This window comes from Rousettus aegyptiacus, unplaced genomic scaffold, assembly GCF_014176215.1.
Source record: "Rousettus aegyptiacus isolate mRouAeg1 unplaced genomic scaffold, mRouAeg1.p scaffold_m13_p_2, whole genome shotgun sequence".
NCBI classification, from domain to species: domain Eukaryota; kingdom Metazoa; phylum Chordata; class Mammalia; order Chiroptera; family Pteropodidae; genus Rousettus; species Rousettus aegyptiacus.
In genome coordinates this window covers 69,368,787-69,389,523 of record NW_023416295.1, presented here as the reverse complement: position 1 = coordinate 69,389,523, position 20,737 = coordinate 69,368,787, and the positions used below count along the sequence as shown (strand labels likewise).

General features: G+C 30.9%; 1 protein-coding gene across 1 annotated transcript in view; it reads left to right on the top strand.

The window, feature by feature from the left end:
• Positions 1 to 19,792, top strand: part of KYNU (kynureninase) — a 99,966-nt gene extending 80,174 nt beyond the window's left edge. Inside the window, exons 11-14 of the mRNA XM_016136366.2 lie at positions 9,962 to 10,014; positions 11,860 to 11,945; positions 17,527 to 17,757; positions 19,652 to 19,792. Of these exons, the coding sequence (XP_015991852.2) occupies positions 9,962 to 10,014; positions 11,860 to 11,945; positions 17,527 to 17,757; positions 19,652 to 19,792 (511 nt within the window). The remainder of the gene's footprint in view (positions 1 to 9,961; positions 10,015 to 11,859; positions 11,946 to 17,526; positions 17,758 to 19,651) is intronic.
• The last annotated feature ends 945 nt before the right edge of the window (positions 19,793 to 20,737 follow it).

The window sequence follows — 20,737 nt, the reverse complement described above, 5'->3', positions numbered from 1 at the left end:
TATTGTTCGATATAAAACAGGTGTCCATTTTCCTTCTATTTTTTCCACCTCACTATGCCCCCTGAATTATTGCTTTTTGATGAAGAGTTGAGAGGAAAGAGGTAAATCAAAGTCATGAACACTAGGAGGCAGAGATGGGGTGAGGGGGAAACTGATCACCTTTTTGTTGACTTAATATTTGTTTATTTCCTACCTCCGCCACACCTTGTGGTCAGGAATCATTTTTTTTAAACTTACTATTGTACTACATCTCTAGTTTCTAGCAAAGTGTCTCATTAACCATTTTTGAAGAAATAATGAATAAAATATAAAAATACTCTAATAAGTGTCAAAAGGAAGGTAGTTTAAATAGGAACATAAACAATAAAAAAAGAGTCACTAATAACAATTTTCAGCTGCTCTTACTTTTTTCTCACTTCTATTAAACTATCTTACTTTACACAGGTTTACTTTTAACTTCTGTTCTTCTACTAAGCTTCCAGGGATTCTATTCACTTATTGGCTTGTTAAAATATTGGCTTTAAAACACACTCTTTTAACTTCTTTTATAATGCCATCTCAGCCACAGCTTCCTGTTTTGGGGCAGTGTTCCTGCTTACTTACTCAGCAGGATATGGGTTTAACTAGCTTTGTTCGTTTGGATGATTACTCATTTCTGGAAGCCTTATTTTTCTCAATTTAAAGTGCTGGAAATAATACCTATCTCAGAGTGTTGCAAAGATTAAGTGAAATGACATGAAACTGTCATACCCATTTCCCAGGAAATGTGTTTTAGTTTCCATCCTTCTTTCTATAGCAGTCCCCTACGCAAAGACTTGCTCAATCATATCCTTTGAATAGGATTCCCTACCAGCATGAGAATCAATAATTTGATTAGCTAGAATACTTTTAAATGTTCTTTGAGATTATATAACTTCCATCCAGGTTATATTGATGTGATGGTGGAAGGTAATTGATGGCAAACAATTAGAATATCCATTGGGGCTGGTCTAGGGAGTGGTCTCCCAGTGTCCTTTATACTAAGCTTTGGGATAACAAAAAATAATTTCTTTAGTGACTAAATGCAAAAGAAGCATATCATCACCAAATAATGTGGTAAACAACGTGGAAACAATTACAATATTGTATTTGTACTTTTTCAAATGTAAAGTTAAAGTACTTTCATCAATTCAGCAAGTAAAGCATTAAAAAAATGATGCTTTGACCTCCATTATAACATCACTTCCAAGTTTGTTCGTTTTCTCTAAGAACAGATTTTTCTTTTCATGGAGTCTCTTGTTTCTTTCATAGTTGGGTTATGAACATGTCATCGGTACATTCAAGTAGAAGCTATTATTTTTTCCTATGATACTAGGCCTTTGATGTTTCTGTCAGATAAACCCAGCAGTCATCACAATTCATATTCTTGAAGTTTTAATATCACTCCACAAACAGGAATGACAAATACCTAGTCCTTTAATGAATACACAATAAATGAAAGAAAAATTGCTAAGTAAGAACAATATATTGAAATATTCTCCAAATTTTTATTTTGATCCCTTTAAAAAGAAATGAGGGTGAGGGAAAGGAACATGTCACCATGTTGTATCACAACCACTGTATTTTCTCCTGATTTTTTTCTAAAAAAATGCCAAGGGTAAATTTTGAATATCTTTCTACAGAAAGCATTTTGTGTAAAAGAGCTCATTTATTATTTTTTGATGTGTAACTACAGAAGAAATAATTCTCTTTAATACACTGTAGCATTGTTTTTTTCTTCCAAAAGATGAAAAATAAAATAGTCAATTCCTCTATTCTAAATGATGGTGAGTGAATCTAATTCATTCAGGCTAGAATTCCTTCCTTCACTTTTGCGTTTTATACAAACATAATTTTAACCTCAATAGAAGGTGCGATACTGAATTACCCTCAGAACCCAGCACGATTCCATGCCTACTGAAAGAATGAGCTTTCAATATATATATACATCACAATAAACATAAACACCTCAAATAAACATTTACTTTTTATGATGGTTTTGTTTTTCCACTCAATTTAACTCATCGATATAGCTCAGGTATGTATTCAAATTAATTCAAGATAGGTTCTCATTCTGATATTTAATACAAAAACATTTCAGAACTTTGATAAATATATTTTTAATTTTATTAATTCCAGTTGTCATCTGAAATTTGATAACTTTTTTTAAAGCTATATATGTAGATGTCATCAGGCTATAAATTTAGGTGGGCAAAATACTTTCCTTTTCTTCATTTTTTATCTGTCAACTTATCTGATGCAGTAAATGCTTTCTTGAAACTTCCAGGTAAGCTTAGTGACTTCTGTGATTTTTCTAAGTAAATTCATAGTTTAAACTGTCAGCACAGAGTTCTTTTCTTGTCCTTTTCTCCTTATGATGACATCTAAGGTTGCAGGGGTGGGTGATGTACAGAGCACTCAGACATAGGTAAGGGAGAGCATCTGACTCACAAACCACCTCCTGGAATCCATTAAAATGTACCTGGCATCTCCTTGGGCATCTGCTTCCTACTGGTGCATGCTCCAAAATATCTCTGGAACTATCCTTATCGCTTGCCCTCTATCTCAACCTTCCAGGTCCATTGGAGATGTTGAGTTTCTCAGTTATGTCTACTTTCTTCCAGGGGGACACAGGAATCTCAGGATAGTCTCTTGGGTCTCTTGAGTTAGTATAATGTTAATGGAAATGCTATCTCAGGTCCATTCTGGTAACATTTTTCCATGAAGACTATGGCATCACTCTGGCAAAGAGGGAGTCTATACAAACCCTTTGGATTGCGTCATAGGTTTGAGCAAACATGACTCAAGTGATTTTTATCATCGGGTCCTTCCAAAGGTACCTGGAGTTCCCACTGACCTCTCAACCATCCCAACTCTCATCTCCTAGAATTTAACTGGGGGATGGGAGTGCAGCTGGATTCAATATTAGGAATCTGAATCCAATGGTTTTTTGTTTTTGTTTTTTTTTCCATTTCTGAAGCTTCTTTTTCAGTAGCACAAGGAAACTATATTATTAATAGGTTAGGTTTATTGCTTCTATTCTCTTTTCTCTTTGCTTTTTACAGCATGAACTTTGTACTGGGCTATATGAGAAATGTGGCAACTAGAATTCTGAAATGTCTGTTTATTACAAATCAGAAACCTTGGCTTTTAAATATTACTGTCTCTGCTACAAGTTGCAAAACCTCATTTTGGAACTCAAAACTGAAAAGGGTTTTGCTATTGTCTTTGGTGGTCTCCACTTAACAAATGGCCCTGAAGCAATAAAATTTTTTAATTCACTGTGAAAAAGAATAAAGTTTAGGAAACTATGTAAGTAATGAGAAAATATTTTAATTTATGTTTTCAAAGTTTTTACTACCCAAAACATTTTTCAAATAATATTATATCAATAATTGTCCTTGAATCCATAGATTTTTTTTAATTGACAGAGAAAATTGGCAATTAACATGTAACTAAAAATGACAAATAGCAGGAGCAGAACGCAAACTGCATATCAGTTTTCTAATCAGATTTAGTAATTTATTCTGTAAAAACCACTCAACAACAATTCTGAAGTTGAATATTAAGTGCACACCTAGAAATTTAGTAAACTTAACTTAAAAAATTAGCAGAATTCATTTAAGGTCAAACAGTAGAGAATCCATACGTACATGTGTGCACGCACACACACACACACGCACGAGAGGTAAAGGAAGTGGGGCAGGGGAATTGTCCTACATGGTCTATATGTGTATTGGAGGAGTAGGGAAGTTAAGGGACAAGCAATATGCTCAGTGAGCCAAACAGAATGAATTGGTATTTTGTGATTTTTCATGGTATCAATGTATACAACTGAAAATCTGAGAGATTTTAAAATGTTAAAAGACAAATAGCTTTTAAAATGTTAAATTCATTTTAGATAACACCTCTTCAGTGCATATCAGCTACATATCAAATGATTGACATAATTGTCAATTATACAACATGAAGTAGTCCACTTTGGAAAAGTCATTAACTTTAAAAGAGCCTGTCTTTTCTCAGCTCTGGGCCTCTGCACACACTGCTTTAACTATCTGGGATACTCTTTCCTTTCTCTTTTGCTAAAACATACTCATCTTTATTGCTCAGCTTCCTTGACAGCCCCCCTCTCTGACTGGTTCAGTTGCCCTAATCTGGGCTTTACCTATCAACAATTCATCACTCACATTACAAACACTCTTCCATAAGCACAGAGAAACAAGTCTCTGATCTCTTGAGATTACATTGAAGTTGAGAGAGAAAAACAAAAAGCAAGTGATATTTGGTATGTGTAATAGATAATACACATTTTGTTCATCATTATTTTCTGGTTCCATGCCTCTTATAATCATTCCCTTTCAGGACATAGAACTTTTCTTCATTCACTTTTAATTTGAAAACCAAATGGTATTTTATTATATAGATTTACTGTAATTTATGAAACCAGCTTCCTACTGAAGGAATTTTACATTCTTTTCAATCTTGGATTATTACTAAAAAGGATGCAGTGATTACAGTGATACATCATTCACTTCATACTTGTACAAATTCTGATGAATAAATTTCAAGAAGTGAATTTGCTAGGTCAAAGGGTATATGTATTTACAACTTATATAGCTATTATTCATTTGTTTTCCAGAGGGGTACATTGACTTATACTCCCACAATACATAAGAACTATTCTTTACCCATGTTAACACCAGTAAAGTTCATAATTAAACTTGAATTTTTGCCAGTCTAAGAAGTGAGCTATGCCGTCTCAATGTAGTTCCAATATGTATTTTCCTTATCATTACTTTTTAACTTTTAAAAGCCATTTTTCTTTTCAATATGATTTATTCACATATTTCGGTCATTTTCTTGGGTTGTTATTTTTGCATTATTGACTTTTAGATATTTTCATTTCGAGATTAACTAACGTCTTGTGACATGAGTTGTAAATGATTTTTTAAAAATAGGTTGTTGCTTGATAAAACTTTCTCTTATGATTCATTAATCTATGGAGATGATCCTCTGATATAATGAATTGTGTATTAATTGACTTATTAACATAGTACCACGTTGTTCTTATTTAGAACTTTTGAAATGTAGTGACATTATGTAGGAATATTGATCATCATTGTTATTATTTTTTTCATAGTTCTACTGTCTACTGTCTTGTGTTTTCTCAATTAATTGATATCCCTCTCCTCCACCAAAACTGATTTTTTTATCCATGTAACTATTTTATGTATTCTAATTGTTAATTTCAGCTTTTATCTTTATTAATAGCCTACTATCTCTTTATTTCAGTTTATTTTCATATTCTTTATAACATTTTTAGTTTTATTGATTTATTTGCTTTTATTTAATTTTTTATTAATCTGAAATCTAAAGCTATGAATTTTTCTTTATGCCTTATTCTAGTAGTATCCAGAAGATACTACTATATCTATATAGTGTTTTCATTATTCTTAAAACAAAAAATTCTAGGCATTCAGTTTGACCCTAAAAGTAATTTTGAGACATATTTCATTTGAATTTTTCAGGTAATTCAGTCTTTCTTTGGTTTTCTGAGTTTCTTATTAATTCCTAGTTTTATTTGATTATAATCAGAAAATACAGTCAGCAATATGTCCACTTTAGAAATATTAAGATTTTATTGTAGTTAGTTTTAGTCAGTAATTTATGAACACTTCTTTAAAAGCTATAATCTCTGTTTCAGAGGAAAGCATTAAACATTTACCAGTTAAATTTCCCTTCTTAATTGATATTTTTACTTCTAACTCAGGATATTTCTACCTCTCCTGTAGCTTTGGTATTGTCTGTTCTATGAATGCTCCTGTATTGTTATATTTTGTCTTTATTGCGAATTATCTTAATTAACATTTTTAAATGTCCTTATTCAAATCATTTTATTGTTTAACTGAATTTCTTCTTGTTTGATATAAAAAATATATTCAAAATTGCTTTATTTTTGAATTTTTCACTTATTCTTATATTTGTCTTTTTATTCTTTTTGTTTCTGAATTACTTATTTTAACAAAACCTCTTCTATTTGTGGTATAATATGATAGTTTTTCTCTTTTGATATATGAATTAAACCTTTTGACATTTATCGCTTTGTCAGCTGTGTGTGGTCTTCATTAAATGCCATTTAATGTCATATTTTCTGTTTCTAGAGCTTTTTCAACATTAGCTACATTTTTTTTGTCTATTATTTTTTAGTTAATACCTGTTCTGATATTTATAAAGATTTTAATTTAAAATTTTATCTTTCTTGTTTTTTCCTATTTGTTTCCTTCCATATGCAATAATAGATTTAACAGTTTTTCTCTTCTTCTACCTAACCTTCTATCAGCCCATGGTTTAGTCAGTTTTGACTTTCTTGGTGTTTATTTTATATTTTTAGCTCTGATTTTACTTCTACTTGACTCATCAGGTTTAAATTATATATGATCAGTGAAATTACTTTACTTCCCCCCATTTTGCCATTTGTTCATTTTTACATTGTCAATATATTCTCACATTTGTTTGATCTGAGTCCCATAATTAAATACATTCAATAGTCACAGCACATCTTCTTGTCACAATTTCCTTAGTCATTTCTTGGCTGACTTAAGTTTACCCTCAAGTAAATTTTCATGAAGAATCCATGATAAAAATATTACCTGAACTCTTGCTTGATCAACACCAGTAACATTTATATAGTTCAGCTTATGCAAACATGATATTTTACATTATTCTTTATTTCTCTTTCTTTGAGTATTACATAGGTAAATTTAAAGCCAATCTGATGTTTTTTTCCTTTATTCTGTCTTCACTTTTTTTTTTTGCCTAGAATCATAAATTTTTGTCTTCATTTTTAAAATCCAATAACTTTAATAAGCTATAAAAAAATTAATACTTGGGGTTAATTCTACCCAAATCTTTCAGACAATGTTATATTTTTTCTATATGTAGATTTAAATAATTTTTTATTTAATCAAAGTTGTCTTGAATTACAACTTTTTTGAAAGCTTATTCTTTTGCTTTCTTCTTTGGAAGCTCACTTTGGGTATGACAGAAATTTTTGTCAGCTTATTAAATTTATCATTTTCTCTATAAACTATTTTAAATCTCCCTTTTCTCATTTTTTCTTATTTTTTCTCACAGCTATCCTCTGCCCTTTGCTGTCTTTTCCATAGTTTCTTAACTTCCTTGAATTTCTTCTAAATTCTTTATTTTTGTGTTTATTTTCGTTTTCTTTTTTTTTTTTTTTCTTCTGATTTCTGCAAGCTTGTTTTTATCCTTCCTATTGTCAGGCTATATCAGTACTATTCCTGCATTTCTACTTGGTATTTTTCCATCATCTGGAATATTATTTTATTTCCTCTTGCCTTATTTATTTATTCCTTCACTTTACTTTTTTATCAGCTTTCTGGCAAACTTCTGGTGCACGTTTTTCACCTATGGATAGATCTTGCTATTTTTACAGTTTTTATGGGAGAGATATCTAAACTGGAGGTTAAGTGAAGAAACAGGGTAGCCTTTAAGGTGTCTTATTCTCTGACTACTCCCAACTTTTATGATTTCTCCTGATTCTTTATAGGCTTCCTCTCCTTTTCTGCATAAGAGCTAATATAGCAGCCATTCTGAAAATGACTCTTCTCGCGCCCTGTTCTTTACCTATGGTTGCATCGAAGGTATAGCTTTTGAAATTCAAATTAGAAAAGCTTGCCTTCACTTTAGAAAGTGTATTTTCACTGGAACTTCCTTAGATATTATATCACTTAGGCTCTGCCTACCCCTCTAATTCTTTTCTTTAATTTCTCGTGTGCAGCTTCTACCCATGTCAGTATTTCAAGCAGAAAAATTAGGGTGTTGGGGCCAGTATTTGATAGGTTTTAAGAATGAATAATTTAAAATGAGAAAAATATTAAAAATGAGGTTCGAAAGGTATGGTTGAGTTGATAAGCTGTAAATTTTCTCTTTAAGGGTAACTATGTAATATTTTAAAGTGATAAGGTAAAAAGTTTAATCATCTTACATAATTCATCAAACTTGCTGACTAAATCTATATTAATATATATACAAAAAATGTACAAATTATGCTATTTTATAGCATTTTTTAAAAGTTTGGATTAATGAATATAGGTTAAAATTATAATTGAAACTTTTCTCTGATGCAAGAACAACACATGCTCTAGAAAATTTTGGAAAACATAGATATGAATAAAACAAATATTTTTTTTATTTTAACATTTTGGCCAGAGTTACATATAAATGCATAATTTATATTTGCTTTTTCTCAAATTGGAATAACACTTTAAATATTGTAATCTCCATTTTTAATTCTTTTTAAATATTTTTTTAAATAGAATGTTTATAATGGTTACACGGTATTCCCTTATATAAAGGTAGAATAATCTACTTTATTAATTCTCTATTATAAGATATTTAGATTGCTTTAACACTTAAGCATATTGTGCTAATTGTACAGAAATCATAGTATGCTCTGAATAGTGTAATCCAAATAGTCCTTCGCCTAAATTGAAAAGAGTAAAAGGACTAGAACAGAAAATTATACATGTTTTTCATGTATATTTTCAAACTTTCAAACTCTACAAAGTTTTTATTACTTTACTGTTTTCTTAAACAAAAGGTTCATTTCTTTATATTTGATTAATTGATGAAAATAGGCATCATAATTTTAAAATGACTTTGCCAATTTGGTATATGAGGTATGGGTTCATATTTATGTTATTTCATATTTTTAATTAAGCATTGTTTTTTTTCTGAATTTGTGGGGGCATTTGTATTTCTGCTTTTATAAATGCCCTTTCCATACTCTATAGCTGTGTAGCATTGGAGGCATTGCTCTTTTTCTGATGAAAAACTTGGCGAAAACTCTTTTACATCAAGCAAATAGCACCATTTCTTCTGATTTTGCCTGTCATTTTTATACAGAATTTTAGATATTTATGTATCTATTGATAGGTTTCTGTATATTTTATTTCTTTTCATAGTTAGAAAAAATTTTTTCTTATAAAAACCATATAAATATGTGAATGTTTTCTTCACCTTTACATTTTTTGAAATGTCATAATTACCACTTGTTAAATTGTTGTATGATCCGAGGACCCTTTTATATTTTCTGTCATGTTTTATTTGTCTCCCCGATGCTTCTTTACCAGTACTATTTTCATTTATTAAATGAATTTTGTAATATGCTGTATAACATATAACATAAAAAACTTTATATTCTTCTACTTCAAAATGTATTTTTTTTTTTGCTCATATATACTGTATAAACTTAAAAACGTTTGCTGAGTTCCAAAGAAAACTGTCTTAGAATTTTTTTTTTGACAACATTAGAACTAAAATATGTATTTAGGGGGAATTGATTATCAAGAATATTGTATTACTCTTTCTCAAATTTTTCTTTAAACTATTTTGTATTTTTTTCATCTAGTATGCACACATGCATACATGATTTTTCCTACATATTTTTCATTTTATCTCTGGCCAAGTAACATTCTTATTAAACTATGAAGGTAACTAATTTCTTTAGAAATTTATTTAAAAATTTTCAACAATGATATAGGTTTTCTTTAGGGATATATTTCTTTTTAGGGAAACAATCATGAAAATATATTATTGTATTAATTGATTTTTCCTGTTCAGCTTTTACCTTTGTTTTAAAATAAAAAAAACACATTTTTGTTCATTTTATTTTATTTTAAATAAGAAAAAAAAATTATACATAGCTCTTCAGATGACCTAACTTCATAAAAGAACACAACTAGTAATATGAATAAATTGATTTTATCCTCATTCTTGATGAGATTACAAAAATTGCCTTAGGATATCATATAGAACTTAAGTATTTGATGACTTGTATCACAAATGATTTCAATATGATTTTTATATTAATTGTGGTTATTTTTATAGACTAAAGTATCTAATGTTATTTATATTTTAGGTTAGTGGGATGGTTTGGCAATGAACTCAGCACCAGATTTAAAATGGATAACAGTGAGTGTATTCAATTTCACTTCACAAGTCATTTTATTTTAACTTTATTTTAATTTTCATCTGTCTTTGTATGATGTATAATATACATGCCTCATGAAGAGCGCACTTTGAAAATGCCACTGAGAATTTTTAAAATAAGAAGTGACATTTCCAGAGTGTAAGACTAAGTGTTTATAGATTTTAGCATGATTTTGAGTCTATCCCTTTGTCGAGAGATAAGAGAAAGTGAAATCTAACATAAGGGACCCAGATCTCATCAATATGGAGTACCCAAAACAGTGGGCAGTGAGGACAAGAACTTTTGGCTAGCAGTTAGACTCAGAGGGGTTTAAGTGTCAGTCTCACTGCTTAATAGTTTTGTGATGCTGAACAAGTTATATCACCTTTGTTTTTCTTCTCACATATTTAACATGAATAATGTCTATTTCAGGATTTGATTTAAAGGTAAGACAAGTTCAAAGCCATAAACCAAGTAGCAGAGCAGTGCTATTTAAGAAATATTCATTTTTATCTTTCTCTTCTCCCAAATTTTCCTCCTTTTGTAGTTTTGCAACATACTAAACAGTAGCAGTTACACCCCAGTTGGGTAGAAATTAAAGTACACCATGCACAGGATGCTCCTAAACTTTCCTAATTCTTTTCCTCAGTTACTCTATCTCCAATCACATGGGATGCAGAAATCTTCATGTTTTGAAAGTTCCACATAAACAAATGCGATCCTTCAAATTGCTTCCAACCCAGAGATACTATTTGAAATATATTCACATTTGCAACAACCAAGACGCAAAGAATCAAGATGAGCTCTTCTAGTCGATTAAAGAAACCTGTATTTTATCCTAGCTGCTAAAATAATTAGCTCTGTTATTATGCAAGTTACTTAAATTCTTTGTGCTGGGTTTTCTATCTGTAAATGAAGGAATTAGATTCGATCAGGGAGCAAAGTTTTTCTGTGAAGGGCCAGACAGGAGATATTTTAAGCTTTGGAGGCTATACTGTCTCCATGGTATATACTCAACTATGCCATTGTAGTGCTAAAGCATAGACATACATAATGAATGAGTGTAACTATGATCCAATAAAACTTTATTTATAAAAATGAGTAGTGGGCCTATCTGTCCCACAGGACATAGTTTGCCTAAACCTAGATTAGATAAATCTCTAGAGGCCCAGAATATTTTGAAATTCTTTCAGTTGGTTTTAGTTTTAATTTAATCTCTAACAACTCTATTGGATTTAACTTTCTATTATTCGATCTAATTAATTCTAGTTAGGATAATATCTGTATTCATCTTTTTCATATTTCATACTTAGCAAGATTACTTTTTATGCCCTCTCCCTTTTCTTTCCCTAAGAAAAGCCACTCAACCTAATAATTCTAGTGCTAAAAGTCACCTTCATAGGTCATTTCATTTCTATACATGCCTTTGGGCAATGTTACAATTATAAGCCATTTAAATTCTGATATTTTCCTCTCATTGACATGGTTTCATAATAGAAAAAGAAGTAAAGCATGGAGTAGAACAAAGAATACTGGTTTAGGAATGGGAGGCCAGAAGGTGGAGTCTAGAAAAGCTTCTAGGAGAAGTCATTTTAATTTTGTGTCTAAGGGCTCTAGTGTTTGGTAGTCTGCTGAAATGTGAGGCAGGACAGATGGACAATGTAGGTGAAGAGGAAATATGCCAGTATTTTAGGTCCACAGAGTTTCCCTTAAATATCTCAGAAATTTTAGGAATAAAAGTTTTTAAATCTTATCTTTTTCTCTAAAACTTTATTATTATTTTAAAAAATCTACAAAGGTCACTTTATGATACATTAAATAAAAATAACATGATATTAATTTTTCAGAACTGCAGTTGATCTCTGGGGCCAATGGATTTCGAATTTCAAATCCTCTCATTTTCTTGGTCTGTCCCTTACAAGCTAGTTTAGAGGTAGGTAATTTATGCTTCAACCTTCCCACATCTTTACCTTTTTCTTTCTTTACCTGGTTGTGACATATTTTAACACTTTCTCTGCTAATCAGCAAGATTATAAATGTTCACTATGCACGAACAATGTGCCAAGGGTAGTGTTCTCTTTTAGGATAGTGATTGTGTGCTAATTGTCACCTTTTATTTATATCCCCAGCCCCAGCAGAATGGTTGGCACATTGTTGGAACTTAATAAATATTAAATAGAACAGACCTGTAGAGACGTATTTTAAGTTCCGCTTAGAATTTATGTGAACTTGAATAAGTCATTTAATTTTCTATTGGTCTCTCTGTATACAAAATAAATATGCAATATTTAGTTATTGATTCAATCATTCACCAATTATTTATTAAGAAAGTACTATGTGCTAGACATTGTTGTGATTACTGGGGACTCTGCTTCTATTTCATGAATCGGTGAACTGACAAAGTGCCATGTGACAAAGTTATAGGCAGACTAACTTTAAGGAGAGGAAAACAGAACTATCTCATGGGATAGGGTGATTTTTTTTTTTAACTGGGGTTTCTATGTCATTGTATTCACGTATAATCTCTACTCTTACTGAATCAATATTTTTCTTTAAGTTCATTAATATTTTCACTTAAAAAAGTTCGTCTCACCTGACTAATATCCAAGGAATCAGTTTGTTTTTCTAGATATTTGTATCTGTCTATTTCTATATATCTAGATACTTATCTATATCTATATTTACCTATCTTTGTATTCTAATTATTTAGATATTAATTAATTTCAGGGTGATACTAAAGTTGGAAAATCTATTTTTGATAATTACATACTATATGATAACAATATTAATATATTTAAGAAAAATATATCTTTATATACACATTTAAGTAAAATATATTTTAAGTAAATATACATATATATTTTAATAGAGATTTAAAATATATAGCTATTCAAATAAATTTGATATTTTTAAATTGAAAAAGCTAGTTTATAATATTTTAAGAAATCCTGTTTTGGAGTATTCCAGCATGACTGGATAAAGACTTCCAAAACTCTCTTCTAAACCTATATTCTAGGATCGTGATCACTTATAGCAGTTTCTCATGTCGGCCACTGGATGGCAGTGTCAAGCTCCTCTATTTTTATACAACTTCACCATTACAAGAACGTAGGAATCAACTCATTTCATTTTATCCCAGTTTAAGGAGCACCTACTCAGTTTGAGCACTAGATGGAGCTTGTGCTGTTTTTACTTTTTGGCAGTGTTTTGTTTTGTTTGTTTTTAAGTTGAAATAGACCCAGTAACAAGATTTTTCAATCAGTGATACATTTTTTTTTTGGCGGGGGGGTGGGGAGGGCGGTCCGGAGGGGACAATCTGCTTAAAAAATTGATAATGCTGTTTGAGTTTTTTTTATTAAACATTTTAAACAAAATAAAGTTTTGCTTACTCTGCAAATTTATATCAGGGTGAATTACATTATCAAAAAAAGGCACTAAAGAATATCTTAGAAAGAGCTAGAACCTAAAGCTCTTTCCCTTGAATTTCCTTATCTTTGCAAATGACTTCTTAATTATATCTAGAAATGTTCTTTTCAAACACTCTCACTTTGGTGTATTTGCTGCAGTGGGCAGGCTCTTTTCCAGTATTCACTCCTCAGCCGTGAGAAGAGTCAGATTCTTATTCTCCTTACCATTAGTTTCCTTCTACACTGTATTATAGTCACCTAGATATGATTTCATTCTCAGCTGGAATCTGAAGACTGACTTATCTTTTTTTTAATATCTAAACTTGAACTTAGCAAAAAGATCCTAAGAGCCACAAGAAGAGAGATATACACTTCTCTGGAGTTTCTTGAAAATACCTCACTTATGTAATTCACTGTTGGGGCTATGCTCTAACCCAAATTATATTTAGGGAATCAAACATTATGTTGAAGAAAGTGTTTTAAGGAATTCTTCCTTCCCATTATAATTCGTGAAATTCTGAAATTACAAAATAATACATTTCATTGCTTTCCATTCTCTACCTGTTAAAATGTCCTACTTTCTAGATCTTTCTGAGTTTGCCATATGGTAAATTAATCATGGTAAATTTCTTTATTATTGCTGCCTCGTAATCATTTATACAATACTTTTTAAAAATATTGTGGATCAAGGCAAAGAGCACTAGGGTACAAATTAAGTGGCAAATATTCCATCCCTATGGGGAGACTGTCTTACACAAGTGGCAACTACTCTTTAATTCATTTGCTTCAATTTTTAAATGAAGATGTTTAAACTAGATTATTTTAGAGGTACCCTCAATCATTCAATTACTAACTTGAAGTTAAATAATACTTATATTGTGTTTTGGTCATATTTTTTTATGTAGCCATATACAGACAATTTTTAGACCCTTTCAGTATATGCATTTATAATGAAATAAATAGCATCAAAGTACAAAATTAGAGAATTCAACTAAAATACATGGTAAATCAGGAAAAATATACTATGTAATTCTTCAGAAAGTTTTTAAGGAGCCAATTTTAAGAATTTAAGAGAAAAAATATATAACAATCGAAAACAATATGCTATACTTATTTTTACTTTTTAAACTTAATCTAACTTTTTAAGCTTTGCATTCATTTTATTCAGTAAGAAAAATAACGCAAGCAATTGAAACTCTGCCAAGAATCAAAGCTGAATATGTTCAAACTATACTTTTTAATTTTTTATATTTTTTTAAAAAATTATTCTTTTTCAGTACTGAAAGCACAGAAATAATGAGAAGCAAAAATAAAAACTAAAAACTAAAAGGATATTTACTCCATTTCCCTGTAAACTCCTTCATCGGCCCCTCTTAATATTTTTACATGAGTCCTCAGAAGACACTTTGACACTCTGTGAGAAGAGTTTAAGAGTACTTCTGAATGCAGCTGCCCTTGTTATGGTCGTATGTGAAAAATAGTTTTACATTTAAAAGTTATTTTATTGTTATCAAAGAGTAACTATGTTAAGTTGAGATATTTGTTATAAAAACATGGTATCTAGCTTTTAAAAGACATTTTTAAGGGCAAAGCCTCCTGTAAAAAAACAAAACAAAACAAAACAAAAAACTATAAACTTAAGTAATATTCCCCAAAGTTTTCTGAACCTATAAATGCAAAATGACATATCATTATAAGTATTAGTTCACCCTTTATCCCCATCTACATTTTGTGCAGCTCATATCAGAACCAGAGAATTTTCCAGAATTATATAATAATTAAAATTCCTTTAAATAATTATTAATTTCCAAAGAGAAGCTTGGAGAAAAGATTTATCTCATATTTTTAATTCTAAATCTGAGAGTCAAAACACTGCTGGGCAGCACCTTGCCTGTCCCTGCTCCTGTCTTCTGTTAGTACACTGACTCTTGATCTGCATCGCTTGTCCCAAAACTTGAGTCCTCATTGTGCCAAATGTGCTTACATTTTGTTTTACACAAGAAAACTAAGAGATGCCTTTTACCAAACTCATATAACTGGGGTTACCTGAGTCCTAAAGCTGTACAGTAATCCATCCTTATCTGCAGGGGATACATTTTAAGACCTCCAGCGATGCCTGAAACCACAGATAATATCAAACGCTATATATATTATTTTTTCTTATACATACATACCTGCAATAAAGCTTAATTTGTAAATTAGGCACAGTAAGAGATAAACAATAATGTCTAAAAATAAAATGGAACAATTATAACATTATATATTATAATAAAAGCTATGTGAATATGGTCTCTCTCTCAAAATGTCTTGTACTGTACTCGTCCTTGTTCACACTTTTTTCACAGCTTCACGGATAGAAGATTCATTTTTCTGTAGATCTTAGCAACCTCAGCATATGATTCTTTTTATTTCTTTATTAAGTTGAGAACCTTCAGCTTTTCACTTAAAGGAAGCACTTTATAGCTTCTCTTTGACATATCTGAATTGTCAGCATCACTACTCTTGTGCTTTGGGGTCACTGTTAAGTAAAATAAGGGTGACTTGGATATAAGCACTGTGATACTGTAATAGTCTATCTGCTAACCTAGACCTCTACTAAGAGACTAAGGAGTAGGAACATATACAAGTGGAGATGCTGGACAAAGGGGTGATTCAGGTCCCAGGCAGGATAGAGCAGAACTGTGAAAGATTTCATCACACTGCTCAGAATGGCACACAATTTAAAACTTATGAATTGTTTATTTCTGGAATTTTCCATTTAGTAATTTCAAACTTTGTTTGACAGAGGGCAACTCAAACTGTGGAAAGCAAAACTATGAATGAGGGGAGACTACCGTATTATTTACACTGCAGACCTCGGATGCCTTTTGAAACAAAGATATCAGCTTCTCCTGGCAGCTGATCTCTTCGCTAAGGGCAAACATAGTCTGTGAGGTCTGGTTGGCAAAGGGAGACAGATATCACTCTATTCTCTGTTCGTTCTCTCCTCCTTAGATACTACTACTTTCAATACAACTCCCTTCCTCTACTTCAGCCAAATCTACAGCCTCCATGCAATAAAGGTAAAGAAAATGTATGCCCAGATGGCTTGAGTTCTATTAGAATGCCTGCCCACACATGTATACATATATACAGAAATAACTGTTTTCATAGGCTTTACAGTCTAGATATCACCAAATGACCCTATCTTTGCTCTGTGGCATAACATGATACAGAAAATGAACATTAAGTGAACATCACACTCTGCAGTTCATTCAATTCTTATATGTAGGATATATTTTTAAACTCTATTTGACCTTAAGAGATAAGCTAGAAAAGCATGTCTGTTCTGACCTCTAATGTTCCAACACCAGTGATTGTGTGCCCTTGTCATTCATCTTACTATAAGACACTTCAGGCAGAAAACGGCAGTATTCTCAGACCAGTGCTAGAATCTAGCATGGAAAAAAAAAAATGATATCAGAAGAAAGATAGAAAAAAAGAAAGAAAGCCCAAATGTTTCAGTACTCATAAGTGTGTTATCTAACATTTTTCACTTCCCTGTCTGACAAAACTTAGATTTATTATTTAACTGCTTGTTTTCTTACTGTTAAACTGAGGGAGATTTAGGAATTGCTAAAACAATTATAAGTAATATTGGGAACACTGCCTTTCACATATGCATTCACATTTAGTTCTTATTGCATTGTTTTGTGAACCAAACAAATTTGACATCAGAATAGAAAAAAGACTTCTTGATTATGATTGTAAAAAGTGGTTTTGGAGAAAAAGTTTAAATTTTATGTATTTAAATGTATTTATTAAGGAATATTCATACTAATTATACTAAGTTAACCTAAGAAACATTATATCAACTTTTTTCTTCTTTTACAAGTATCATTTAAATCACATTTTTACAGTTTTTCTGACATGGAAACCTTGCATTTAGTTTTTAATGGCAAAGAATATAAAAAAGGACATGTTTTTACAAAAAGACTCTTTAAAATGAGATTATTATTGGGGAGATTAAAAGTGGTCATTTATTTTTTTATGCATGATTAATAGTTAATTTTTGCTTCTTTGTAAATCAACAAGACATTGTAAATCTGATTGTTTCTCATTGTACAGATTTTTAGGAAAGCGACTATGAAAGCACTGAGAAGAAAATCTATTTTGCTAACTGGTTATCTGGAATACATGATTAAACATTACTATGGAAAAGATAAAACAGAAACCAAGAAATCAGTTGTGAACCTAATTATTCCATCTCATATAGAGGACTGCGGCTGCCAGCTAACATTGTCATTTTCTGTTCCAATGAAATATATATTCAAAGAACTAGAAAAAAGAGGAATAGTTGTAAGCAATCTCTTGCTTTGGTACCATGTTTTCTCTATTAGTTGCATGTTAGGGATAAAATTTGGATTCTTTGGTTTATTCACTGTTGCATGTTATTTCACATCAATCAGTCAGTTAGTAAGGATAAATTAAGTGCCAACTAAATATTCAGCACTTGCTAATTGGAGGCATAGAGATCTGTCATTTCTGATGAAAGAGAATAAACCACAAATTTTGGATATATGAAACAGTTTTACGTCATATATTCATTCTTTTCATTACAGTTTGGGCAGAAAATTTTGTTTTATCATAATCAGTTATGACACACTTTCATTAGTTTCCATTAATAAAAGTTCCAATATATATTTATTGAATAGATACAAATTTAAAAACATATCAGTATGGTGGAGGTGGAGAGAAGTCAGTCTTATTTAGTTGTTTGATTGAGTTGTTATTTCAACAGTGTCACTGAAGTCATAAAAGATTCAGAGGTACATTTCAGTAGTGTTAACATTGTATGGAATGATTTTTATTTTTAACTATCGAGCATGACTAGGCTTCTTAGTCTTCTGAAGGGAACTAATAAGTGTTAATGAAATAATTTCAGGGAAAAATGGCAATAATATATCTATTGCCAGTGGTAATGTATTCTAGGAACTTCTCCACTCATGTGGTCCTCCAAAACTTTAGAAGAGATCACAGTAGATTCTAAAGAAACAAATCAGAATATCAGCATTCCAAATCAAGCTCTATGTCCAAGCTATATGCTCTCAGGGAAGTTAGTTAACATTTGGGTGCAAAAATACTTACCTCAAAAAGTTGTTATGGGAATCAAATGGACCAGCATACATAAACCATTTATTATATTGTCCATCCTATACTGTGTGTTTCTTAAGATAGTTGTAGCGATCGTCAGGCTAGGAAAACTATCTAGGCCCAATTTATAACATTTCAGCATTCCCACTGTAAATCAAAATTAATTTTAGACTTTAATAAAGGAAAAAAGTATTATTTAAGCAAAAAGGACTGTAACCTGGGAGACATAGGTTCAGGTAGCAACCTAAATTGTTTCCCCTGGAAACAAAGGGGAGGTTACTGACCAGGTTCCAAATTATGTCCATTTTATGCAAAGGAGGTATCCAAATTATACAGTTCTGATTGGTCAGTATAGATGCAAATGAAAATACAATTTGTTTAGTTCTGATTGGATGTGACAAGTTTCAGTCTATTGGTGGTAAAAAGATGAAACCAGGGTTTCTCTGCAGTTGTTGACTCAGAGGGCGTAACTAAGCAGGACAGAGTACCAGAAACCAAGGGTTTGGTCTGAGGTTTTTCCTTGTATACAGAATACATGAGGAGCCCTTGTCAGCACATGGCCTCTAGACTTTTTTATTCACAGCTTGAGACCTCGATTGACCATGGGAGTGCATCTCAGCAAATGTTTCATATCAAATAAATCTTTTTTCTTAGAGTCTATACCAGAATTACAGCCAACTCCTCACCTGCAAGATTAGGGATTAAAGAATTAAATGTAAGAATAATTGACCAAAACTGTCTAGAACAGTCTGCGGTTGTCATTCATTTAAATATGTCCAAGAGTCTGGGCTCTTAAGGGTCTCTCCACAGACAAATTATACATATGATCTATTGAATGCTTAAAGAAGATCATTGCTAAGTGGACTTTAGGAAAGTGCTTTTGGATATTATTAAACAATCCATTAATGTTTTAATTAATTATAATTATGAAGAGAACTTCAAATAACATAGAAATGCTATATTTTAAAGTGAAAAAATTTGCTTATATATTGGTTTTTAGGGAAATCAGTATGATTGTTTCAGTAAATTAATCTTGAATATAGATTTTTATTGTGGAATAATGCTGATACTTTTGTGGCTTTATTCCCCCACCCCATAGTGTGACAAGCGAGAACCAAATGGCGTACAAGTATCTCCAGTTCCTCTCTACAATTCTTTCCATGATGTTTATAAATTTATCAATCTGTTCAATTCTGTACTTGAGTCTGCAGAAATAAAAAGAAAAATGAGTGTCATCTAGAATAAATTAAGCAAATAATACTTAAAACATCTGTGGTTATTTTATTATGATTATGATTATTCAAATTTTAATAAGTGGAAGCATTTTAAAAACTGATTACATGTAACTGTCCATGAATTGCATACTTCACACAAAAAAAATCTGATATAATTTTTATGAAAGTCTAGGTGTCTGAGGAATCTACATGGCTGTCCAATTTTTTGGTGTTTTATGGATCAAGGTCTTAATTGATTTGAACATTATGTATACAGTCTTGGTGAGCCTATTACATTTCATAGTCAGTGAAATGTTTTTGTTGGTTTAATTTATAATTTGGCAATTTTATAATATATGTAAAATTTTTGTGTCAATTTTAGAAATATTATTATAGTTGAACGTTCTGATATATGTATAATTTTGTAATATTTTCCCCAACTCTAATCTAAGGAACAGAAAATAAATTGTCTAGGTCAATGGTTTTCAAATATTTTTGGCCACAATCCAAACTAAGAAATATATCTAATATCAGAGACCTGTATTTATGGTGCATGTGCCTTATTTCATTTATCCTAATACACAATTTTTAATCATATTTTAACATCTGTGAAAGAAAAATCTTTCAATTTTCAATCAACAGTTTCTCACAGTTGCCATTGGCCATTTTTGCCATTACTGTACCTGAAATTAGCATGCATTTCACAGTGAATAGATAACATATAACAGTCTATTTAAAATAATGTACATAGCAAAAACAAAAGTTTCTTAAATTATTTGTCTGTGATCTGCTATTTATTACTCTAATTTATCTCATTAAAACAAATGTTGGTTGCAACTCATTAAATTGATTTCTCCACCCACTCTTGGGTCCTAATCCATTTTTCAGTTGGGATCCCTTTATATAATGTTATCGGAATCTCTCTCTTTTTTTTATGGGAACTTCCCCTGATTAAAATAACAAAACAAACA